Source organism: Homarus americanus, unplaced genomic scaffold (assembly GCF_018991925.1).
Source record: "Homarus americanus isolate GMGI-L3 unplaced genomic scaffold, GMGI_Hamer_2.0 scaffold40995, whole genome shotgun sequence".
In the NCBI taxonomy this organism is placed as follows: domain Eukaryota; kingdom Metazoa; phylum Arthropoda; class Malacostraca; order Decapoda; family Nephropidae; genus Homarus; species Homarus americanus.
In genome coordinates this window covers 370070-397249 of record NW_024745778.1, presented here as the reverse complement: position 1 = coordinate 397249, position 27180 = coordinate 370070, and the positions used below count along the sequence as shown (strand labels likewise).

Genomic DNA, 27180 nt, shown 5'->3' with positions numbered 1-27180 from the left:
CTGCACGACCCTACTACTGCCTCACCGCTCACGTGCTGCCTGTTGACAATTGCCTCCTTCGTGTCATGATTGCATGAGATATGATGTTATTTTAGTGTGAGTGATGTCATTTTACTCTTTATGTATGATTAAGCTTTTACTAATAAAATGTGTCGGTGATGCCTGCGATCATTATATATATTGGGTGTTTAACTTGGGTAATCGCACTGCAAGTTCAAAGAAGTTATATCGTTTCACATTAAAAGTCACGCACGTATACACATCCACAATCAAAACATACACGATTATGGTGGCCCACATAATGCCACATGTACATTACCCAAGCACACCTGCATTTGTGTGTTTGTCGTGCAGAAGTGATCCAATATTCTACTATAAACAGAAGCTAGCTAGGATCACACACACACACAGCTGCAGGACGCAACCAGTGTGAGCGATGAGCTCATGTTGCCCACAAGACTAACAAACAAATTAGATGCTTGCAGTGTCGGATGTGTGTTGGGTATTCAGAGAGTTACACACGGCAGACTGGATGGAAATGTGTGAGGAAGAGGAGGGAGAAGTCCATTGAAATACTGTAAATAGAAAGAACGTAAAAATACACTAAATACATTATTACTGTGTACCTTAATTTTCATGGTGGTGGTGTACAGTTGTTACGTAGGACAAAAAAATACCACTGTATCTAACTCAAGGAGTTTTAAGAATTAAGTTAAGGAATTGTATCCGCTTTTTGTTTTAGTGTTGGGTCTTTGTACAGTTCTGACAAGAAAGTTGTCAGTACCTAAATTCTTTAGGAGTCCTCAGCAAACTTAACATAATTTAGCGAATTCTTACTGAGTGATGAACACTAAGAACTTCAACACTCAAAGGAAAGAGAAAATCTGGAGGAAGCAAGTACAGGAAACTGGATCATTGTTGAAGCGAACACCCGCTAAAGTGGATGGATGTTATCTGGGCGGGTTGGAAGTTCCGGGGAGAGCTATTGTTTGTAGCAGCCATATACTGTAGTCCGTAACCCTGTGCGGCCTGGCGTGTTTATCGTGTAAAGTTAAATTCTTCTAGTATAATTCACCAAATAGCATCATGCAACATAAAGTGAGAGAGTATACATGTACCGTACATGCCATAGATAACTAGTGTAGCACGGCTGGAAGGACGAGCACCTACAGCACCAACGCTGTCCAGACGCCATTACTGTACATCATACATCAAACTGAGATCACCTGAAGATTATCACCCCCAAGTTTATCTCACCTGATAATCATGCACCCTAGCGCTACCTATAGGGTTAGGTTAGCGTTATGATGGTTAATCATAAGATGATCCAGATACCAGACAAGAGATACAATGAGTCAATAAAACTGTTTCCTCGTCGTTTATGGTTGCATTGAATCGGTCCAAATACTGCCTTTTTTAACAACTGATAATGTTTCTCTCATATAAGATGTGTTTTCAATGACGGCTTAGCGCAGGTCATGAGTTCTTGGTCACACTTCTTTGGATTTTTAGTGGTCTTTATCTATGTAATGAGGTATAATTAAATTCCGATAGACTCGGTTATGTCCCCATTGTTCTCCCGAGTAATGAAGATGTGTTGGAGGAAGGAATACTGTCAGTTTTAAGTAAGTAAATATGAATACAAGGGCTTTCTTGATCAGTAGGTCAGACACACACCACATCTCGTATCCAGCAAAATGCGCCTGGCATGTCATGGAAGCATTGGAGCAAAATACATAGATCTGGTATGTGGCATTGTCATCTAACGTGTGGTACTATCATCGAGCGTGTGGCAGTCATCTGGCAGTGTCACCTGGCCTTTGGCACTGTCATCTGGCGTTTGGCAGTCATCTGGATCCACTTTCACTTCTCATTATACACGAAATATTTACTTATCTGCTTATATTAATGAATTTGGGAAAAATTGTGGTTACCGTTGAAAATAATACCTCCATGGATTAGCTGTATGACATATATCTACTGTACAAGAGAAGCCGAAATAATCATATCAGTTAACGCACAATTTATCTGATTTACTGAAGAAAAAAACACAGATGATGATACGATTTCATGTGCTATGTTGTCTTGGCATAATTTTACTACATGTCACTTGTTAAATGTCAGAGATACGAGATGTGAAATAAGGTGTCACTGCCCTAATGGTTCGCCCGGTAGTGAAAAAGAGGCATCGACTGTGTTATTGAAGAGGAAAGGTAAGTGAAATCTGTTTTGCTTGTAAGAAATAGTTAATGTTTGAGTTTTGAAACATTATATGTTACAAGGTTAGTATTTCCCAGCCTGCACTGGCTCAGAGATCGGAAGTGGGAGAGTGAGTGGATGTGACATTTAGGCAGTCAACGGGAGGCTGGTAGAGGCTATAATAAGTAGGATTTAGAATTCTAGATTTACAAATGTCCTTAAGTTAATATTTTCTCTCAGAGGAGATGTGAAAGTTTTCATAATTGGGTTAGGTAAGCTGTGGCACCAAGATGGATCCTTAACCATTCTTATGTTAACTTTTCCCCAAAATGAAGATGTGAAAACTTATCTATGTTCACCTAGGCCACAACACCAAGATGACGATAAAAATGTCCAGAATTAAGACAGACACTACTATAACTCCATGGATTCTTCTTTTACTTGGAGAAAAACTTATGTACGAATTTTAGAATTTTTGACACATAATAGAAACTGTTGTGAAGATTAATACCTTTACTGAGCAAAAAAATTATCGTGGTGATTGTAAGGTCATTAATATATAAAAGAAACCGGATGCAAGCAGGAACATAACCCTGAGAAACACCATAAATAACTGGAAAAACAATAAATGACTGTATACGGTTATTAGTAATAATAAAAAAAAAAAGATTGGGCCCACAAGTGATAACATCATGACCTTACTTTTTTATATTCATTAAAATATGCAATAGAAGAAGTGGCATGTTTGCATATGCCTGTTAGTCCGTGATAAAACTCCGTTGCATTAGGTTACCTTAAGTTAGCTGATTTTAGGTTAGATCAAGTCGAATGAACTTAAGTCATCTAAAATCATAATGTATAACGACTTGACCTGATGCCTTTACTGAAGTTCTCATTGCGTCAGGTCACAAAAGGTCAGAGGGTGAACTATCCTTACTACGTAGTATACCAAAAGTCTTTTTATACATTGACTTCAGTTCAGCCTCTCTCTCGTCTCGCCTGACTTGTTTGTGTGATTTAGTGTCCATAAAAAGACGAATAAAAAGATCATTTCAACAGTTCAAAGGTGGTACTATACTGTTTTTGAAGGCTGTGTGGGTACAATGTTACTGGTCTGGTGTATCTATGCGAGTACAGAAATCATTACTAATGTGTTTTATATGTGCACTAATGTTAATAGTGTACCTGTGTTATAGATGTTAATAGTGTCTATATGTGCACAGATGTTAATAGTGTCTGTGTTATAGATGTTAATAGTGTCTATATGTTCACAGATGTTAATAGTATCTGTGTTATAGATGTTAATAGTGTCTATATGTTCACAGATGTTAATAGTATCTGTGTTATAGATGTTAATAGTGTCTATATGTTCATATGTTCAGATGTTAATAGTGTCTATATGTTCACAGATGTTAATAGTGTCTGTGTTATAGATGTTAATAGTGTCTATATGTTCACAGATGTTAATAGTATCTGTGTTATAGATGTTAATAGTGTCTATATGTTCACAGATGTTAATAGTATCTGTGTTATAGATGTTAATAGTGTCTATATGTTCACAGATGTTAATAGTGTCTATATGTGCACAGATGTTAATAGTGTCTATATGTTCACAGATGTTAATAGTGTCTATATGTTCACAGATGTTAATAGTGTCTATATGTTCACAGATGTTAATAGTATCCATGTGTACAGTTATTAATAGTGTCTAAACAGTATGTGTACAGATGTTAATGTGTCTATATGTGTAAAGATGTTATTTATACCTGTGTATGTACTGTAGATGTTAATAGTGTCTGTGTATGAAGAGATGTTAATAGTTTATTAATGTGTACTGGAGACATTAATAATATGCCTAAATCCAAACAGAAGATGCTAATAGTGTCTATGTGTTGTGTACTGAATACATAAATAATGTGTAACTGTTTGTGTAGGAACCGTTAGTGTCATTGTTCAGTACAGGAGACATTAACAGTATCTATCTGTATACAACTTTAATAATGTGTGAAAACAAGATGATACTTGAATAGCCTCTCTATACTGTAGATGTGTACAACTACAAGTCATATTTATAGTGTCTATATAGTTACTGAAGATAGTACATTACACATAAATGTTTATAATGTGTACAGATGTTACAGCATCATAATTGTCATTCCCCTAGACCAGAGATGGTAACAAATGTTGCAAATCTTTTTCAGGAACTTTTATTTGAATCCCATCCATTTTTTCTCCCATAATAATAAATAATTTAAGACTAACATCCTCTGTGGAGTGGCAACCCTGAGGCAAGAAGGGTTAACTTGCCACAGTAAAGAACCTCTTGTAATACCCAACCATTCCTGCTTGTTTAACCCGAGTCCCCACCTTGGTAACTGGGAGTCTTAATATTCGAATAATCCCTTCCAGGGCACTACCAACCGAGCCACTCGTCTTTCATGAATACAGTAGCAAATTAAGTAGGACACAGCAAAAGCTTTATTTTACAGGTACAACAAAAAATAAAATTCGAAACAAACTAAATAAACCAAAACAAAATACAAAAGAATATTTATTACGGCATTTTGGAACAAAATCATTTTCTAATGTAAATGGAAGCCAATATTCCAATTCAGTCACCTTAAGACTGACTAAACTATCAAACATCCATATGTATACTCCAAAAGCATTATTTCGATACACCATCCACTAAAAAAAATAAGCAAATCAAGGTAATTATCTGACCAATGTGATGGCATCAAGAAAGTTTGACCATGCTGTAAGGAACACAACTATTCTGCCTAAAGTGACATACAAGTATAAACTCATCGGTAACTTGTATAGACACAGGAGCTCTAAGGTAACTTCGAGTAGTGAGTCTGGCAGTTAATAGAGCCTCATCTTCCCAACACAAAGGACTCTATTATTAATTTAGTTCTTGGACATTGTCTCCAAAGATCCGAGGTAAACTCATCAAAATAGAGTCAAATACTTATGACGGGTTGTGAGGAAAAAAAGTTGTGAACCACTGACTTATGGTGTACTTGGCAACACTGCTTACAGTTCCATGTTAAAATAAAAATAAACACCTTAATGTTAATTGCTGTACTTCACAATAACAAATTGGTAATGCATCCCACACTTTTAATTTTCCAAATCAACTACAGTACATACTAGCAAACTGGTATATTTTGGGTATCATCTAAATGACTAATTCATTTCTCTGCCTCTTGATTACATGATTCATTAAGGTCAGAGGAATCTGCAGAAAAACAGAGAAGTTGGCACTGCAAAGTTCGAAGATTCACTAAAACACAAGTTCCTGTACTGCTAAACCGAGGGACGCTCACCAAACTAATTTTATGGTCACCTGCACCTAAGGAGAAATACAAAAATACAGTATTAGAATTTTACTTGTTTCTGATTTCATGTTAAATATTGCAAGTTGAGGTGAAGCAATTTTCAAAATGGAGTTTCATAATGAGTATTATATTAAAGTAATATTTAATGATTTTACAGTTTCATATTCGACACAAAACTCAAATTGAAAGGAGAGAGAGAGAGAGAGAGAGAGAGATAAGGTTTGTGTGATTCATGCATTTAACCCATTATGTGGTAGGGGTTTCTTTTAGCTTTAGTACTGTGCTGAAGTACCCCCTCCCATACCCTGGGACATTTGTACTGACAGTATTTACAGTTCTATAGTGACAGGAGTGTCTACTGACAAAGAGAAGCACTGAATTAATCTTCTCACTTACCTTCTATAATTTGTGTACCAAAAGATTCTTGATTTCCAGTAAACAATACATCTGGACACATGTCTATCACAAATGGCTCTTCATTGTAGTAGGGATAGGCCGCTGAAGAGAGAAAAACATGATGTGAGAGTAAATATTCAGGAATGCAGCTTATAAATGCATTACAGCAATTAGAATAAATGAAGGGACAGTCTGTGCTTGCTCTTGATTCCAGCCACCCTGCAAAAATGTAGACGAAAAAGGCTTGGAAGAATTAATTTCCTCTTATTATCCTACTTTTGCCCAGGTGTTCCCCAATATAGTATTTACATATATCTATATGCTGTATGAGCAAACTACTATACAACGTACTGAGAGTGTCTGGAGCAGTGGGTGCAAGATGCCCCCATTCACAGAGCTTCTCTAATACTTTAAGAGGATCTTCCAATGTTGAGCACCGGCTGATGTCCTTCACATTCTGTCCTGACAGTCCAATAAATGCCCGACCTCCAATCTCACATTCATATGGATTTGTTACACTCTGCATTGTGGAATACATGGCAGCCTGCAAATGATGAGAACAATTACAGAGAAAACACATGTGAGAATATTCTAATGTAGAGATGGACTTAACCTGTGGTCCACCATGTGTACATGTGTAGCCAGAAAGAGCAAGTTCAGGTGTTATTAATTCAGCACTAAGAAACTTATCTTTTATCATTATAGGTACAGTAATTGGTTGCTGTAAGGGAATGCAACATCAAATTTAATTATGACGCCCAAACTATTCAAAGACATTTTGAAATACTGTACTTCAATATTCCAAAATGACAGGTAAAGCTCCTATCTCCCTGACTAACATGTAGTTATTCCTGTAATGAAACCGAAAACTGAAGAATATGTTCACTATACTGTACTTTCTCGTTATTTTGGCTCTCCCCTCAGAGGATTTTGAATCCAAATCCACTAAATTGTCAGCTCAGTTTTATCACAAGCTAAATAATGTAACAGTATCAGTACTTAATTTGGGCTGGACCACACCAGAATAGTGTTCCAGCACTGAGCAAATTGTAAATTTAAAAACTTCAATAAATACTACCATTAGTACTATGTACATTATATTATTTCTTCCCAGTGTTCTCCTACAGTCCTTGGCAATACTAGAGATCCACCACTTCTTACTTTACAAATTAAGCACTGAATGGTATACTGTATCATTCTATATAACTTGTACAGGAAAAAAATAAAAAATAAAAAATCCAGGTCTCACCTTAGGAAGCATACAACAATGAAGTGGTTGCTGAGGCATTATATGGTTGGCTGGGTCAAACTCTCCTGGCATTACATCCACAGGACACACACTCTGCCCAGGAGAAACAACTGACTATAATTATTTCCCTCTTATCACAGATTTGGCTAATGAACACAAGGTTCTTAGTTGTTAATAGTCCTTATTGTCCTGCTTACACTTATAACATTCATTAGACCATAAAATACTGCATCAGAAAACCAGATATTATCAGTTGTAAACCATAAGTATCATTTTGTATACCATAAAATATTAAAATACTTTGTAATTTATAGTGAAGCATTACATCTTGTGCTGCATACAGTAACGGTTGTAGGTTTTAAATGTTACCTAAAAGTATGTGCCATGTTACACAGAATAAGCAGAATATTCTTAATCCATGAATTCAGGAAACTAAAACTTGAACAGAAGCTCAACAACAAACACGGTCCATTGGCAGTAAACTTATGATCTATTTCACAGAGGAGACTGATACAACCCATAATAAAAATAAAACTTCCAAGAGATATACTGAAGGCTGAGCTAATGTGCACAACACCTTCCAATGCATTACAGTACACAGTTAAAGTAAGACCCACAACTTACACACAAGAGTATTATCTCTTTTCTGTCATAAAATCAACTATGAGAGAACAGCAGAGAAAATTAGTAATGGAGTGTTATAGAAATTATGTAAGAAAAAATAATAAAATATGTCCTTTGATATGGTTAATGATACAGGGCCAAAGGTTAGACAGGACGAGGGAGGTTTCTAAAGACTTACAAGAAGAGAAAAAGGTCAATCTTACTGCAATCTGAGCGAGGATGTCATCAAGTTCTTTCATCATTTTGACCTTCTCTGGCTTCTCCTTCTCTCCTTTAGCACTACTTACTGAGTTACCTGAAACACCAAAATTATTAATGTTTCACATAGGCCTATTGCAAATAAACCAATTAAACAACATAGTCATCAAACATTCATATTGCTAGGTGCCTCCACATCACCGAAAATATATACAGCATGCCCTTCAAATTCGTGGGGGTTAGGTTCTCAAAATGGCCGCGAATCGCATAATTCCCTTTATGTGTTTGCCCTTAGGACAATTTATTTCTTTTACCTGTATTGTATATGTGTGTGTGTCTACACACACACATACATATAATATACAATACAGTTAAAGGAAATTACCGTCTCTAGAACGAATGGCTAACTGTCCCAGCCACAAAAATGCCGGCAACTTTAAAACTACCCGCAGACATTCTTGGGTACATCCAGGGTGTCATATGTGCATACCTTTGTGATCACAGGAGTGGAATGAATATCCTTCATCAAATTCATGTAATCTTTCCCCTATACAGTAATTAAGATGTGACTACACAAGCATGAAAAATGGCTGTAAAACAATGATGATGATGATGATGATTACAGCAAATGAAAGTTCTGACCAATCAGACTCTGCAATGTTTACATATCACTCCAGCCATAACAAACAAGGTCTCAACTTAGTCTAAAGACAATATTACTTAACTCTAAATCATTCAGTAAATCCCTACCTCAAAAATTTAATTTCTAATTCTACTGAACATGATGTAACTTCCAAGAAAATTGTAATATCAAAATGTTACTGATTAATTTGCTTTCCTTGTTAGAATTCACATAAAAAAGGGGACTACATGAAGAATAGGCACCCCAGCACATTTCACCTGATAAAATACCCTAATGCTAATGTAACTTAACCCATCCAGGTAGAATTAGGGTGTTTAATCATCAGGTGAAATAGGCTGAGGTGCCCAGTCTTCACATGATCTGAAAAAAGTTAACAGATAATTAATTACAACACCTGCAATGATAACTCTGGAGACCCGAGCTATAGCTGCCTGCTCTTCAGAATGTCCCAAGTGGCCAGTAATGTAGTCCACCAATAGTTCTAAGGTCAGAAGACTATCAACCGATGAGCTCAGTTCCAAGCCAGACACCATCATTACGTACCTGCTCAATCATCAGAAAGAAATGTGTTTCAAAGCTAATTCAAAAAGTCAATCTATATCCCATTTACTAATCTATGCAGAATATCTCAAATTCAAATAAATATTGTTATAAAAGAGGTACATATGTGTGTACAATAAGTAAAATGGTTGCCAGAACTCATCCATAACCTGGGGAGTGTCTGCATATGTGGTTAAAGGTAGAACACAAAACAAAACAAAATTAACATCTAAAACTGTTATGACTGGAATACCTGGAGAAGCATAAACACACATGATAGTCTGTCTGTAAGAGGAGATGCAGCATGAAATAGGTCTATACAAAAATAATTAACTTGGATATGACTCTGGTGGAATATTTTCTTCTAACAAAATTTTTCTATCTATACAGTACAGTATAAGCAATTGGGTTATGTTGATCTACAGTACAGTATTACAAAACCAGTCTACAAGACATAATTGTTACCTGTCTTCACTAACAACGTCACGAGGAACTGGATCAGGCAGACCAGCAAAGCATAGATCTTCAACTATAAATTTGCCCCCATCTCCTTCCTTACCTAGCACAGAACAAACCACACCTAGAACATCAAATTAAAGAATTATCAGTAGTGTACCAATCTCAGCATCCACTACAAACAAATAAAATATTAATACGTTTTACTCAATTACTTATTTAGTCATTTTTGTTGATCACTAACATCCTATAAAACTTCTCAATAGTGTACAAAGTAATGGAAACCAAAATAAAATTTGGAGGTAAATCTGCAATATCAAGATTCACTTGAAATGTATGTGTAAAGTTCCTGAATAGCATAGGCCAAATATTAAACCTTTACTAATCTACTGTATGTTAAAAAACAATAGCTTATACACCTATCAATTACCTTTAGTCATCTCCCAGCTATGTGTGGAGTAGATCAAGAAGGAAATAATAGTTGGAGGGGAAAAAGGTACAGTAATTGTGTACAGCAAAAGAAAAAGGCTAAGACAAAATGTAGAAATATCCACATCCTGTATATAGAGTAAAGGTGAATTATAGCATAATTATTGATTCATAACCATTTGCATAAATTTGCTATTCAAACTAAGTTGTCAAGATTGTTCATGTTACCAATGAAATGTTACATCTGAAACAAGTCTACTAGTCATGACCCATAATCATTCTTCACATACACTATTTAATATAACATATCCTAACCTCACTAATTCACCTATCTAGTCTGGCCAACTTTTTTCTTGGCCTTACTCTTGCTATCAGCCACATCCTCATAAATCTCTTGAACCAATCTTTCACATGCCATCTTAGTATACCCCTACACGCTCAACCCATCAGTACTTTTATGACCCTATGTTCTTACATCTTCATTCATTACTCTATCATTTCTCCAAACTCTCATAATGCTTCAACAAGGAAATGTTACCTGTTACAAGATTTGAGATGTCAATATCCCCCACAAGTTGTATTCTCTGCACTTCATCCTCAAGAATAATATCATCACCTTCACCTACGTACTTTTCAGCAACTGGTTGTGGCATCAGTTGGTGCTACAGGAAAAAAATATATATACAATATTAATATTCCTCATTATTTACGACAGTGTTTACTACTTTCTAAAATCACAGTCAAAAGTAGAATTACAGTACCAGAAATCGGTAAAACTACCTATGTCTTTTCCTGGGAGTGACATTTAGGATTACTCCTGAAATTCCTTCTTCTGGTGGAGCCTACAGCAGTGTAGCTCCCTTAATATTGGGCTACTAACTAAATTTTTTTTGTGTCATCAAACAACACACTAGAATGTCACCCAAGATTTATCATTTAATCCGGTGGATATATGAAGCCCCCTCCCCTCTCCATCACAGTGCCCCAATATATGAGGGAGAATTGGGACAATAGTTGTCCTCTAAATACTAGGAAACTTTATTTCAACTAAACCTGCATAATTAGCTCATAACTTTCTACATACATAAGTTCCAGATGATTAATCAAGAACCAAAGCAGGTAAGGTTTCCTAACTAGAGCCTACTTTGCTAAGGGGAATATAATTGCAGTAATGAATGGCCTGCCCTTATTTTTGCAGTGCATAATGTATTTAAAACTGGACAATTTCACAAACCCTTTACAAATGAGTAAAGGGAGTCCCATAGACATGACTGACTATAAGGGACGGTATGGATACACCACACGTAATAAGCTACCAAGCCTAAGGTACACAAGGAGGCAGCATGGCCAGCACTGCATTGCCTTGCCTTTACTTCTCCAACTGTAAAGTTAAGTACAGATTTACAATAACCCTTAGGATGGGTGATGAGCTACATATCCACTCAGTAGCCATACCCCTTTAAGGATATAACTGTGCATAAAGCTGTAGGTTTAGTGGAAGACCTCCAAGCTTCTCTAGATTCTGGAGGTAACTATAGCCCAAAGGTACCCTTATTTATGAGGATGATGTGGATAAGGGTAAGGTATATCCAAATGAATTTACAGATCAACCTGCACTGATATTTTGGAGGTACAGTGTATGTATAGTTCTGTAATGTGATATAGAAACCACCAGTTAATAGCACTGTACAGTATAGTATAATGAAAGGTGCCTGGCTTCTGGGCAAATTTCTAAAATTAACAGAAATTGAAATGTAGTTGTCTCATGCATAACTAAAAATATACTCACTTCCTCAGAAATTTCCTTGAGTATAGATGGTTTGAGTTCCTGGCGCTTAAATAATGTTCCAATAATAATGCATCTTCCACAGTATTCATTCAGCTCATGCAGTCGCTTAAAACAAACATTTTCTGAAAATACATTTCTCTTAAATATCTCATGCAAAACTTTACAAGCAATAATAAATGAACCCAGTACAGTACTGTATTACAATTTAGAACGAGAGTGCAGTACTGCTTCAATACATAATAAATTTTGTCCTTGCCTATTAATGATGTAATATATTTTAGTTCAGTTAGGATAGGTTGGATCATCATCTCTTGGACAAATCATATAATGTAGCAGTCACTGTAAACATTCATATGTTAATACAGCACTCTGAAACATCATAAGATAATCAGGAACTTTACAAAATATTTCCTTATTAGATAAATTCTTTCTTAAGTCAACAAAATCACATAACATGATGAGGATTTGCAATTGTTGTACAGTTTTATCAAAGTTGTGATTTTTTCCATCTTGAACACATATACTGTATGTCGACCTGGCAAAATGATCTTCACTGTTGACTTGACATTTTATAGATACACTTCCAAAATCTTGCCAACTGCTGTTACATTATATAATCTATTGGAAGTTGTCCGCAGTCATATTCCTTGCCTCTGTATTATTGATACATAATTTGTTTTAGTATGCCTTATTGTGGGTAAAACTAAATATATATTAAATGCATCCTCCAAAAGTGTGAATTTGCTACCAGAGTTTAACAGTTAATTCATGTACAGTATAAGATTTCTGAAAATTTTCCTACGCGCTCATGTTTGAAATAATAAATGTATGTATCTGTTCCGTATATAATTTAGCTAAATATCTTTCTCGTCAGAAACGGTCATCCCAACGATTATGAATAAACTCATTTAGAAATGCATCATTACTTCAGGACAAAATCGGACAGGTTTGCAACAGCCAATCCGCGGGGCATCTCCTCTCAGCTGGGAAAAACTCACTGTAGTATCTGATTCTGACTAACCTAACCTAACCACACCTAACCCAGCATAACATAACATAGCCATACAGAACCTTCCCTACCCTAACCTAACCATTAACAACAATCCATCAATACGGCTACTGTAGTAATATACACTATGAAATATAAGATAAAAAAAACCTCTACCAAAATTAATGGTTATACAACTTACTCCACTTGTTGCTAGCCCTGGCCTCCACCTTGGGTCTCATCTTCTCCAGCCTGGCGGTGTACATCATGCAGTACTGGCGAGTGACATCCTTACTACACCATAAGGAGTACTTCTTGGACAGGTTCTTGTAGCTCACACCACACCTATCTGCCCGCCCTCCCTCTTCCTCCGTCGGGATACTCAACAGCACCTCAGACTTTACACTATGATCAAAACCTTCAAGAATCATCATGTAACAATTAAATGTACACTAAATGTCAATAAAAGGATGAGTATATTATCACCACATACACTGAGGTTCCTTCTTGGCGCGTATATGACCACTAACAACAACAACCAGCAGCTGTGTTGTACGGGGCTACATAGAACAGTATACATAATACAGTATACATAATACAGTATACATAATACAGTATACATAAACATAAATATTCATGCATTCATTTTATTTTCATCATCATACACTTTTACATTAGATCAGTATGTACTGTATATTAACAGGTATGCATGTACTCGTACCTTGACAATGTGGATATTATGTAAATAATTCATATATCAGGAGTGAACTCGTAACAATGGTTTTAAATTAGACAAATTTAGATTTAGGCGGGAAATAGGTCATCACTGGTTTGGGAACAGAGTGGTGGATGAATGGAACAAGTTACCAAATATCATTATTAACTGGAATACGCTGGGTAGCTTCAAACATAGGTTGGATGGATATATGAGTAATAGGGGTTGGGTATAAACGGGACTGCCCAGTATGGGTCAATAGGCCCGCTGCAGTTCCTCCATTCTTATGTTCTTATGATAGTGCCAAACAATTTGTTTGAAACAAATGTATTACTGATATACACATTGTGTGCTGGATGAATAACTGAATACCGTCTTATCATATTATCACCAATTCACCGTGATTATCATCGTAGGCAAGAACTTGCTGGTCACACTGACTGGGCTGCTTGGGCATTGGTGAGGTGACTGGCAGTGTGCAGACAGTGGCACTCACTCGAGGACTGGAGTATGTGGTAAGAGTAGCATCGTAGGTCATCACAGTAAGTTGTGCGAGTGTGTTTAGTTATATATTGTGAGATAAGATTGTTGTGATGTAAAAATCAGACAGAACAACCCGCAGGTTATGTCATGTCAACTGTGGTAAGTGGAAACAAACGTCTCCAGCACAGAGGCATGTGGGGTCTTCGGTGATGTTCTGGATGTTCCCGGCAGGATTATCGTCTATCAGTGATCCAACGGGAAATGGCACTGAAGAGTTTATTTTTATGCCTAATACTCTAAATTTTCTAATGGAGCCATGACCTTCGTGCCGTAGATATAAAACAAGAAGTGGGCGTTTTACCCCTTGATTTATCTTGTAGTGGATTCCTCCCCTGTTTGTCGCTGAGTAGCCGATCCCGGTCCGACTAATTACCCAAATGTAGCCGTAATGAAGTCAAATAATGGTCCTACATGAATAAATCGGACTGCCAATCACTTCTCGACTGGTATTTGGTGTCACGAAGTCACAAAAAATTGGTGACTTTATGACACCAAATAATAATCGAGAAGTGATTCACAGCCCAATTTACGCTTGTAGGATCATCATTTGACTTCATTGCGACTACATTTGGGTAATTACTCGCTCCCTCGGTACATGCACGCGATCTATTAACTCAGATTAAAGTAAGTTTTCCAATTTTTTGTGACTGTGACACCAAATACTAGTCGAGAAGTGATTGGCAGTCCGATTTATTCATGTAGGACCATTATTTGACTTCATTGCGGCTACATTTGGGTAATTAGTCGGACCGCGCGAATTCCCCAGTGTATGTCTCGTGGTCTAGGTCAACCAGCGCCGCCTTACATGACGGGGGTCAACTATTAAGCCACGCCTACCTCCGCTATATAAGACCTGACCTCGTGGTGACCCCTCTCTTTCTACCTACACCAACCAACACCTCCTCCTCCTGCCTGGCGGGCGACCATGGCGACCCACAAGCTGGTCCTCCTCTGAGCACCCTTGTGGGGTATGGGATTGTTGGTGTTCACTCAGGATGGAATGGAGAAAGGAAACTCACGATGTGCTTTCTATATACATGTTGTATTGGATGTACAATGCAGCTTGGTGCTGGGAAGGCAGCATGGTTACAAGCGTGATGTAGAGAGAGCTGGTTGGTGAGGACGCTCAGAGAAGGACAGCTTGTGGGTCGCCATGCTCGCCAGCGGGAGAGAGGACCGCCAGGCAGGCGAAGGAGGAGGAGGTGTTGCTGGCTGCGGCTGTAGGTAGAAAGAGACAGGTCACCACGAGGTCAGGTCTTAAATAGCGGGGGGTAGGCGTGGCTTAGTAGTTGACCCCCACTCTGTGATGTATGGCGGCGCTGGTTGACCTAGACCACGAGGCATACACTGGGGAATTGGCGGGGTTGGCTACTCGGCGACAAATGGCGTTTGTAGGGGAGAAATCCACTACACCCTCACCAACCAGCTCTCTCTACATCACGCTTGTAACCATGCTGCCACTTCCCAGCACCAAGCTGCACTGTACATCCAATACAATATGTATACAGAGAGCACATTATGAGTTTCCTTTCGCCATCCCATCCTGAGTGTGAACCAACATCTCGTACCCCACAATCTTACCAGTCAATGACAGATGACTGGTTCAGCACTAAACAGGTTTAAATTAATCCCAGTAGAATTAAACCCTTAAAAAATCATCTGTGACCATTACTTTCTTCACAGGAGGGAAAACATTGGTTATTTCCCCCCATTGTTCCTGATGAGTTTCTTCATTACCCTCTGGTAGGCTATTTGTACAGGAGGGAACGACAGTATTTACCTGGAGTTAACCTGTGATGTTTGGTAGAGTACCATTGGGTTTCACCATTCTTGTATCATTCCCTGGGATGCAGTGATGAAAGGCAATCATATTAACCACTCTCCCATGAACACTACTCAAAGGAAGCAGCGTCCATCAATCTTGCCAGAAGTTGCATGAGACTGTCAATAAATTATTTATAAAAGATGATTGCTACACATTAAACTAACCTAACCCTATCAATCTAACCAAACAATCTTAATCTTTTTTTATGGGAATTAACCCACCTGGGCACAAGGTCGAACGACCTACAACGGAGCCCAGGTTAGGTTGCTTTAGTAAATGACATCCTTCATAAATAATATAATGCAATACCACAGCTAACTTTGTTATTTGTGTGCATAATTAAAAAGCTTTTAAGTAAGTTCAAATTATTATTTCTAATGTTCAATACTATTTCAGAATTTAGGTCTTGTAATTGTGCAAGGAAAAATTAGGAACATTACTAAATATGTTAAGACAAAGTACCAAGTCTTCAGTACAGTACAATATACATGTACAGTACAGTACACAGCGTTACCATCCTCCTGTTGATTATTAAATTAACAACAGATTGCCGCTGAAAGAAGTTACAGTACGAGAATGCTTTGTTTCTAAAAATTTTCTTTGCTTGAAAATTGGATGACAATCTTACTTTTGTTTTAAATGTAAGTACAGTAATGTATGTATTGTACACTACTTGGATACACATTAAAGCTAAGAATATATAGAGTATAGCTGTAAGATAAGTGCAGTAAGTTTGGTAATTTTTATAGAAATGGAGCCAATCCTTAGTACTGTGAACTTAGGGAAATTGCCAGGATTATTAATTTTCGAATTTTTACAGTACAGTATTCATAATTCAGTGGTGGATATTTTAGGCTATAAATCGGATACAGTACTGTACTCCCTTACCCTAACTGTGGGTAGAATGACAGAAATAATGAGTAAGATAAAAAAAAGTTTCTATGTTAGGTAAGAGTTAATTGTTTTTTTATCCCCATACTTTATAACCTTCCCCACTAACATTTTTTTTTACACAGTTTGGTAGTTATATGTTTGAGTATGGTGGTTGTAGTATGGTCACCATCTCACAATGATTACCTACCGTAAGAACACTAAAAATCAATGATCACGGAAAGTTTCTTGTTGAAATTCAAAATACGTACTAAGGGTTGGACACCTAACCTACTCATTTATCCTAAGTTTTTGTACTGTACTTAATGTATCTTCTTCACAACTTGGTTATTCAGTTGACTGTCATTTGTAATTTACTGTACAATATTCTCGTTTCAGTGGCAGATCGTATGGCCTAACCTTTTAGCTGATGACATATTATCAGTAAGTTGTCTAGTCATGTCTTCTCATAAGGTCATAAGGGAATCCTTTGTGGAAGAAGCTTTGAGACTGGACAAAGGAGATGAAGCTCAGTTGTTATCTTGGACAACAGAAGACATCAACAAGAAGGGTAATAACTATACCAGTTTTATCAGTAGTGTCACAGTCAAGTATTGTAAAGCTACAGTTAACCAGGAAGTGACCTACGTTGTAAAGCTGAAACCACAAAGAGAAAATGGATTACCCTCTGAGTTTGACAATTTGGTATTTAACAAGGAAGGGCTATTTTACACTGAATTACTGTCAGAAATAAATGCAGAACTCTCAGCTGCTGGACAAAAGCCTCTACTACTACCTTCTTGTTACCATTCAAGGTGGGAAGAAGGTCAAAATCAGCTATTTCTGGAAGATTTAAGACCCAGGGGGTTTAAAATGTATGATCGTACTAAGGGTTTGGATGTCCACCATGCAATTCTTGTTCTGCAAGAGTTGGGAAGATTGCATGCTGCTTCTCATCAGCTACAAGCTAAAGCACCAAAACAGGATTTGACCCAGAAATTTAAATTCCTTACATGGGAATGGTTTAATTATTCAGAAAGAACAAGAAAAGAGTTTGATGCCCTGATTACAGGTTCCTTGACGGTTGCCTCAGGTCTGGCAAAGGCTATAGGGTACGAAAAAATAGCAAAGTGGTACAAGGATGTCGCTCCTCGGGCTATGGGTGTAGTAGAAGAGCAGATTGCAAGTAGTCAGTTTGATGTAGTATGCCATGGAGACTGTTTCACAAACAACATGATGTTCAGGTTAGTGTTGAGAGTACATTACTATACTGTACTTAAAATTACCAGTACAGGTATTAGCAAGTTGATATTGTAGTGTGTTTGACTTTTCTCTTTAGTTCTTTATAAATACACACTACGGTATGGTGATGCTCAAGTACTAGCAGATGGGAAAAGATAAACTCTCATTGTACAAAAATAAAGTTTATGGAATTACAGTGAAGTGCTGGAAGCTGCAGTTAAATCTGGTGCTGGGAGAGAGGTGTTGCTTGCTGAGGCTAGAGAGGAATGATGTAAAGTTAGCTGCTGCCGTGCAATTTATATAGCCGAGTGGTGGTCTGTGATTGGTCTAATGGCATTGTGCCCGGCTGGTCCGATAGCCAATCAGCGTAATGATCAGGAGAGAGTGCTTGACCGTGATCTCGCCCATGGTTGGCTAACTGCTGATGCCAATCAATGTATGGATCAGAAAAGAGTGCTTGATCTTTAGATTTTGTAAGGTGTCCCCTACAATATATTCTAATCAGTAGTGCAGAACAGTTTTGTGATCAATTCTCATTTTTATTTTTATTTGCAGAAATATATATGTACTTTACTGTATACTGTATGTAAATACTTGTTTATATATACAGTAGTATAGCAATAATATCCATACATAGATACTGTATACAGTATATATTTATCCAGTAAAATTGCTATGCAGGTTCACATTAGTTCATTATGTAGAGTCAAAGAAAAAAGTTGCACCCCATTAGTGTTATACAGTACAGTATTCCGAAATCCATGACGAAGAATTTGGGCAGAGAGACAGTGAAGCTTCGAGATTCGAATCTGAATGGGAACTTTACCAAAATTTCTTTGTCTTGAGTTTCAGAACATTAGGCACAGTAAGTGTAATGTGTCTTTTTTCTTTGACTGTATTGTACATACATAGACAGTACAGGAACACTACTGCATGTCCCATATCTATCACCCGTAGTCCCATAATGTTTCACACAGTGGTGTGTGGACAGATACTGTACATTAGGTGTTGGTAACTACGGAAGTAAGACACGGGGAATATAAGTGAACACGGTAGTGATAATTAAAAATGCAGTGAGAGGATGACATTTTGAGAAGATAAAGCCTAAAGCGATATTGGAGGCAGAAAGAATGCATAAATAAGGGAGATAGGACAGAGAAAGACCAAGAATTATGTGTAAAACTAGAATGAGGAAGTACATCATGTGATGCTTCTAACTCTATAGAATTTTGTTTATCTGTAGTAATATAGTACAGTATGAGGTAGGAATTTTATGAGATTGGTTATTGTACTGCATAGGAAAAGATATAGGGTATGCATGATCTTATAATTTTAGTATCTTAAGTAGGCATACAGTATATCCCTTGTATTTAGGCAGCAGAAAAATCTTTTTATTTTACAGTACAGGTATTAATGACCTGTATTGTTTTATGCCACAGATACAATGAGGAGAGCCAACCAGTGGAGGTGGTACTGTTGGACCTGCAGATATGCCGCAAGTCATCCCTTGGCACTGACTTAAGTTATTTACTTTTCTCAAGCATTGATGAACCAGAGAGAACTGGTAAACTAGAGGAATTCCTTGGTCAGTACCATGCTTCCTTTAAAGCAGTTATAGAAGGAGGAGGCACAGTCATGCCCTTCACTCTGTTAGATATTACAAAAGAGTTCCACAATAAGTCTGTATATGGCTGGATAATGTCATCATTTCTTATTCCTATTCTTGTAGCACAGAGCCATGAAATCCCAGATTTTACTGTTGCCACAGATGGCCATATTGAAGACTTTATTGAACAGCAACAACAAATTTTTAGTAAGATGTTACGGAACAATCCATTACTGAAGCTTAGACTTGCTAACCTGTATGAATCCATGGACATAGAATAATGAGCTAAACTTACTGTACAGTATTCAGGTGAATGCTCTTTATTCTAGATAATCAATTGACAATTTACTTTATTGGTAATTGGAATATATTTTTACATTAATAATGCAGCAGCTCTTTTTCTTGACAAATATTTCACAAGTACAGTAGTTTTATTGGGTAGTATCAACACATTAACACCTAACAAAATGGGCATCATTAACAAGCTTGAAGATGTATGATGGTAACAGAGACATGGGGATGGTGAGGCTATGACAAGTGTCCCGGGTTAGTATATCTTTATCTTTCCTCTGCCATATAATTCAACCCTTTGTTTTATATTTTCTAAACTACAGGGAATTTTATGCAAATTGTTTGATAGATGTCATATCATATTAATCATATACAGTACCTGGTACTGTAGACTTTTCATGGTCTTACAGGGATGTTTGAAACATTTTCATTTCCAGGTCTTGGGAATATTTAAACATTATCAAGATTGCAAGTCTTTTCAAGGCCCAAATGAATCTTGAGTCTATTTTAATGACATAATTTGGAGTCAAGTACAAGGGGCAAACAAAATAAAGGTTGACTGACTAAGGGATTCATGAGATAAAGAAGGAAGTGTTGATAATTACTCTGAGATGTATGGAGGTTCTGCATGGCCCACCTGACTCTATGGCAGGATATGACATTAATAAAGATTCATTAAAAATAATAGATAAAGTTAAGAGTTGATTTCCTGCCCTTTCTATTTTGTCAATGGTTGTGACATTTTTTATTGTCATTTTTGTAGACCATGCAGTAATGAGATAATATTACAGTACTGTATTCCAAACAAATGTCAAAAAACATTGTTGTACAATAACAGAATTCTTAGACAATTAAGATTTGCAAATATTTTTGTACAGTACTGTAGTACTTTGCAACTATAATTTGTTAGTGCAAAGTAATATACTGTACATCTCCACTGATAGTTTTGTTTGGTTATTTAAAACCCAACTTGACAAGGTGGGAGAGTGAAGGCAATAAAGTAAAGTGCCAGCCACACTGCCACCTTGTGTGCCAAAGGCTTGGTACTGTACCAGGTATATGGTGTGCTGCATCCACACTGTACTTGGGGCAGTCATACCTATGGGACCCACTTTCACTTTTCCACTTAAAACACGTTAGCTGTGGAAAAATGGCAAAACTTTTAATTTACAAGGTAAAGTATACAGTAAAGATAAAGATAAATATTTTAATGATACATTATAGTGATATGAGAAGTTTTAGTGATACATAACACCAAATATTGAATAATAACATCCCTTGTGATGTGAATTAGCATTGTAATGTTAAGAGGTACACTAAGTTGTCTACACTGAAGAATCATTATTCATATTACTCCAAGATCCTAAATTTACTATGGACATCATTTAAACTGTATGAAAATTTTTTAATACAGTACTAATAAAATATAATATAAAAACCCTGAATATATGAAAACTATAAACAATACAGTAGATTTGTGTGCAATGGTTATTGCTGTTGCTTCTTTTACACCAACCCAACCAGATACCCTGTACAGTATTGTTAGTGTTTCCCATACACCAAATTAGTATTTCTTATTGCTTCTCATACACCAAATTAAACTCAATATGCTACATGTAAATACTTATATAACCAAATCACAACTACAGAATACAGTAAGGTCCTGTACAGTAGAGTACTGTATACGATATCAATAATCTTGTACTTACCATCACTTTTTTATAAACTTATGGATACCATTAACAATGATATTGCTAATGCCATATATATATATATATATATATATATATATATATATATATATATATATATATATATATATATATATATATATATATATATATATATATATATATATATATATATATATATATATATATATATATATATATATATATCCCTCCCTCAATATACGAACAGATTAGGTTCCTGAAAACCATTCATTAAGTGAATTTTCGTATCAAATAAAAAACATATGGGTAAAATAGGGTTCGGTTCCCCAATAACAAGAAAACCCCCAAAACATGAAACCGGTTCAGAAACAAGAACAGCCAACCAAACTAATGATAAATAGTACTGTACACAATTACTGTACATACTCTACTTTACTACCTAAAATATGTAATTACCTGTACTACCTAACACATGAAATTAAAATTACAATCCTGTATAAATTATGGGAGGGCAGTGTGGGTTCACCCACCACAAAGGGGTGGACTGAGTAAGGGCCTTACTCAGTGAGATGAGGAGGGTTGTCCACCTCAACACTGCCATCTGCCAAGGACACCACAGTCCTCAGCCTGCTTGTAAATTGTTGCCACAGTAGAAGTAGCGAGACCAAGATCTTTCCCAATCTTGGTCGGGCCATCACCGTGTTCATGACGGCTAATTACCTCCAGCTTTGTCTCAAGAGTCACAGCTTTTAGTGGTTTCTTCAGTGTAGTTCTGGTAGCTGAAGATTCAGCAGAACAACTTGGATGCCATAATGAAAAGATGGCAAGAATACACACAGATAAAGAAAATCACTTCACATACACAGCAAATGGAGGGTAAAATGACGCAGGCTTGTAGGAGATGCGAGGAGGAAGGGGTATGATCAGCAAACTAGAATACATGTCTGAGGATCTCTTCCAGGTGCGTGAAATTTGAAATTTGGCCCGGGCCCAAATTCGTAAAAGAGGGAGAAATTTTTGTAACTCAAAATAGTGGTGCAAATTTTGGAAATTTGTATAATTGAATTTTTGTATCTCAAATGTTCGTATATCGAAGGATATATATATATATACAGTCAACCCTCACTTTACGCGGTTAATTCAACCCACAGGGTACCGCGGAAAGTGAGAAACGCTTAAAGTGAACAACATAACATATGGGATTAATTGAAATAGAGACCGGGCTGACCCCCAAACTCCACTTTTTCAGACACAATACCTATGTTGTAGTAAAAATAACTTCTTAAATTTATGATGGTATGCACACACAATTAATAATTAAGAGAAATATCAATAATATTAGGCTTTTTAACACTTACATTAGTAGAAAAGATGGCTGGGCACACGGGGATCGGGGGGTTGGTTCCGAGGCAGAGGGCAGATTATTGGCCCACACCTGTATCACTTGTATCACTTGTATCACTATCCATCACAGAGGCTTGCAGGGCCTCTTTGTCAAACCCCTCAAAGTCCATATCCTCACTAATTATCACTATCACTGACTTGGGCCGGCTGTGGTGGGTGGCGGGTGAAGAACTCGGCTTGATGATCACATTTAGGCGCACTGCTCGAGTGGCCGCTTACACAACATGGGCGTGGAGAGGGCGGAGGTTTGATCCGCAATGGCGCTGCCCGCCAGCCGCTTCCTGCCAGAAGGGGTATGACGCTGCCAGAATGTGAGACCCGGTTTTGGGCAGGCACCATGAACGTGGGAAACGCTGGGAATGGGACCGCGTAGCTATATTTATATATATATATATATATATATATATATATATATATATATATATATATATATATATATATATATATATATATATATATATATATATATATATATATATATATATATATATATATATATATATATATATATATATATATTATATATATATATATAGTACTCGTTAATCTAACCAATGTCAGAAGGTCGTTTGTTAACTGTAAACCATTGTTTCAGTGGGTTTTGGATTGTTCCGCTCAATTTAATCTAATAAAAATGGTAGAAAAGTTCACTTACTTTGATATGTAGAAGGCTCCTGGATGATGATGATGGGATTTAGAATGAGGGTGGAGAAGGAAGAAGAGAAGGCATTGGGTGAAGAGAAGTCACCTGCATGCCTATTTCACCCATAAAATTTTAGCCTTGGTGTAATTCAAGATTATTTTTTAATCAACACTGCACTGCATTATATATTGTCAATATGTAAAATATATTTCAAATGACCAATAATTTGCTTGAAACACAGAAAAAAAAGGTATAGTTGAAGAGAGTCTCAACAAGATGTTACCCAGTGAAAACAGAGAGAGACTAACTCCTGCTGTGATGAGAGGCTGGATGCCGCGCATTAAACTAGTCACTTTTTTTACTGTTCTAATAATTGTTAAAATGACTATGAATATTAAAATTCTTTAAAATTATTGAATATATAAACTTCGATATTTACTAAAATAGTAGAATTTAAGCCCAGAACCGATTAATGTATTGGCGGACTGATACTAAAGCTGGTTGCCCGTCAGTGCAAGCTTAAAACATGTTGAGGTCAATCGTAAGAACTAGTGAACCGTAATTGAAGATCTATGGAAGGCAGTTCGTTAATCGAAATTTACATTTAACCGAGGTATTCAGTTAAACTAGGGTCACTGTGTGTGTGTGTATATATATATATATATATATATATATATATATATATATATATATATATATATATATATATATATATATATATATATATATATATATATATATATATATATATATATATATATATATATATATATATATGCTGATAAATCTGCTAGAAAGAAGAAAACACGAAGTTCCTAAGCGCTTTTGTAATTCACATCTTTGAGACACGCTAACGGCCACTTAACGCGCTGCATATACGCGGTGCCTTGCCAGCTGAACTTTCACTTAACGCTGATTTTTCCACGCAATGCCAGTGTCCGCTCGGATGCTATTTTAGATTTTGACCGCCACCCGCCCGCCTCCCTCCCGTAGCTAAGTTGTACTATTGTAAATATTCACACAGGTATGCTGAATTTCTATAATAATCAATTTATATACAAGGTGGTGATATTTTCAAGATTTCTGATGCGTTTTCACTTAACGCGGGACCTCTGGGTTCAATTGACTGCTGCTAAGTGGGGACAACTGTATATACGAAGCGCTGGGAACTTCGTGTTTTCTTTTCTTTCCTTGTATATCAGCATATACCTAGATCACGCCACACCTCACAGTGATTTATATATATATATATATATATATATATATATATATATATATATACATATATTATATATATATATATATATATATATATATATATATATATATATATATATATATATATATATATATATATATATATATATATATATATATATATATATATAGATAGAGAGAGAGAGAGAGAGAGAGAGAGAGAGAGAGTATAAGAAAGGGTTAGAGGTCTGGTAAAGCACAAGTGTACTGGGTTGTAATATTCACACAGGTATAAAGAATTTCATAATAATCAATTTACATACACAAGGTGGTGACATTAAGATTTCTGATAAAATATTTTTATAGTACTGTACCTGTAATGAGTTAAAAAATCCACAACTCAGATAACTCTTAATATTACATTATTGTATTCTAAAGTATGGCAACGTACAATCTATGTTTGGCTGGTCGTGACCAAAAGGCACAGTCAAGAAGGATAATAGTTGCTAGCTACCATTATTTTTCAGTATTATCAGATATACTGTTAACATGATGCAAATTGTGTACATAAACTACTAAAATACATCGAATACATAAAAACTTCATACAGTATACTGTACTGTATACCGTATGTACTGTATACAACACAATTTTCAGTAAATACAGAATTTCTAAAAGAATACAGTGAGTTACTCTACAGCAACAATCAAATTTTCAAATGAATGCATGTACAGTTACTGTACGTTTAGGCATTCTGATCGTGTTGCATGTGCTTTAAAATAGCTAAGTACGAAGAATTTGTAGTAACTCAGTTTTTATATATATAACAGTTACTGTGTTTATAGTGATTTGCAGAACCTTATGCATTACCTATATTATCAGCAGTTTTCAATGCATGTAAGAGTTTAACTCAAATAAAGGAAGCTATTTAGTTAACTGTCCATGGGGCCAGTTAACTACTGTACAGTATCAGTCCAGTGTCCAATCTATAAAGTTTGTGCTTTGTCAAATTAAAGGAATTTATTTTTACACAATCCTGCACATAACTGGTGTGGATATAAAGTATAGTACGTATGTATAGAATACTGTACTACAAATATTTAGATCTGTCTTGAGCCCAACATGAAAAAAATTTCATCTAAAATTTCAAATATTTTTTAAGTTTCTCAATGGACAGTGAATAATGTACATCAGAAGAGAAATATTTGTATTTTAGTTCAAAATTGGGGACAGTCTGTACCATACTTGAATTCCGAATCTGACATGAAAAGTGAATAGCTCAAGTGATGTCGTACAAAGGTGGAAGAGATGAACACAGCTGGATATTATACCTTTGGTAAACAGGATACTGTAATGGTATACCACTGAGATAAGTTTGTAGAAATGCATACAATTTTACAATTCTTCATGAAACAGTAAAGTGTTTTTTTAGTACTGTACTGTACATACCCATACTTTTTAGTCTTCATTACCTTTTCCTAAAACAATGGGGAATTTGAACCTTTTTTCCCCAGCCAAGGTGAACAATCTTTGTACCTTAAAATGGATGAACTATACTGTACTTTGAGAATACATATTATAGCACTAAACTTTAGTCTTATTTGATTAAGTGCATTTTAAGATTTTTATCTCAATTTGAGTAACAATGTAGGATCATCCCCAATGAACTGTGACAGTCCTGAGCTTGCAAGAAAATCACATGAACAACATACAACACCTAATAGGGTAGTTTATCACTTACTAATATTTCATGGTACATACAGTACAGTACTATATTACATGGTAAATCATCAATACTGGTATGAAATAAACTGTAGCTATACAGTACTTATATCTCCCTCCCTGTCACTTAAGATGTATGGTGTAAATTTGAGGGAGCAGTCACAATGACTGACTCACCGGACTAGCTGAGTAATCACACTACTTTTATTAATATTTACTATTTAAAATGTGCTGGTCATCCCTTGATTGACATGTTGTGGAACTGGCATACAGTATAAATTTTTTGGATTAAAAAATACAGAACTAAGTACAGAAGTACTGTTGAGGATTGATTTATGTTTTTGTTCAGTTCGAACTTACAACAGAAACAAAAAGAAACTTGCAGAATACACACTTGGTCTTGTACCCACAACAAATGTCATCTGATACAAGCAGAGATTGTAATGCTGTACAGGTGTGGGTAAATGCCCTATTCAACGTGGGAGCAAACTTATGGAAGAACCTAAGTTTGTGTGGTGTTTAAACATAATTGTTTTGAAGAATTGGTCTGATTTTAACAGATTCTATTGTGATCACACCATCATTTTTTGATGAACA

At 36.2% G+C, this 27180-nt stretch overlaps 2 protein-coding genes across 3 annotated transcripts; one reads left to right on the top strand and one right to left on the bottom strand.

The window, feature by feature from the left end:
- Positions 1 to 4390: 4390 nt before the first annotated feature.
- LOC121878793 (DNA polymerase delta subunit 2-like) lies at positions 4391 to 13393 on the bottom strand. The gene is made up of 10 exons (XM_042385214.1): positions 13055 to 13393; positions 11865 to 11986; positions 10614 to 10737; positions 9656 to 9770; positions 9045 to 9193; positions 8013 to 8104; positions 7186 to 7278; positions 6288 to 6480; positions 5937 to 6038; positions 4391 to 5554 (listed from the first exon to the last, which is right to left on the bottom strand). Exons 1-10 carry the CDS (start codon positions 13284 to 13286, stop codon positions 5394 to 5396), a joined length of 1383 nt encoding a protein of 460 aa, XP_042241148.1. The 5' UTR covers positions 13287 to 13393; the 3' UTR covers positions 4391 to 5393.
- A 604-nt stretch (positions 13394 to 13997) lies between these two features.
- On the top strand, positions 13998 to 21384 carry LOC121878786. 2 transcript variants are annotated; one of them, XM_042385201.1, is made up of 3 exons: positions 13998 to 14082; positions 17205 to 18049; positions 19487 to 21384. In XM_042385201.1, the coding sequence occupies exons 2-3, from the start codon at positions 17265 to 17267 to the stop codon at positions 19932 to 19934; spliced, it is 1233 nt and encodes a 410-aa protein (XP_042241135.1). In that variant the 5' UTR covers positions 13998 to 14082; positions 17205 to 17264; the 3' UTR covers positions 19935 to 21384. The 2 variants fall into 2 exon arrangements, with proteins under 2 accessions (XP_042241135.1, XP_042241134.1); XM_042385200.1 differs by having other exon boundaries at positions 14016 to 14109.
- The last annotated feature ends 5796 nt before the right edge of the window (positions 21385 to 27180 follow it).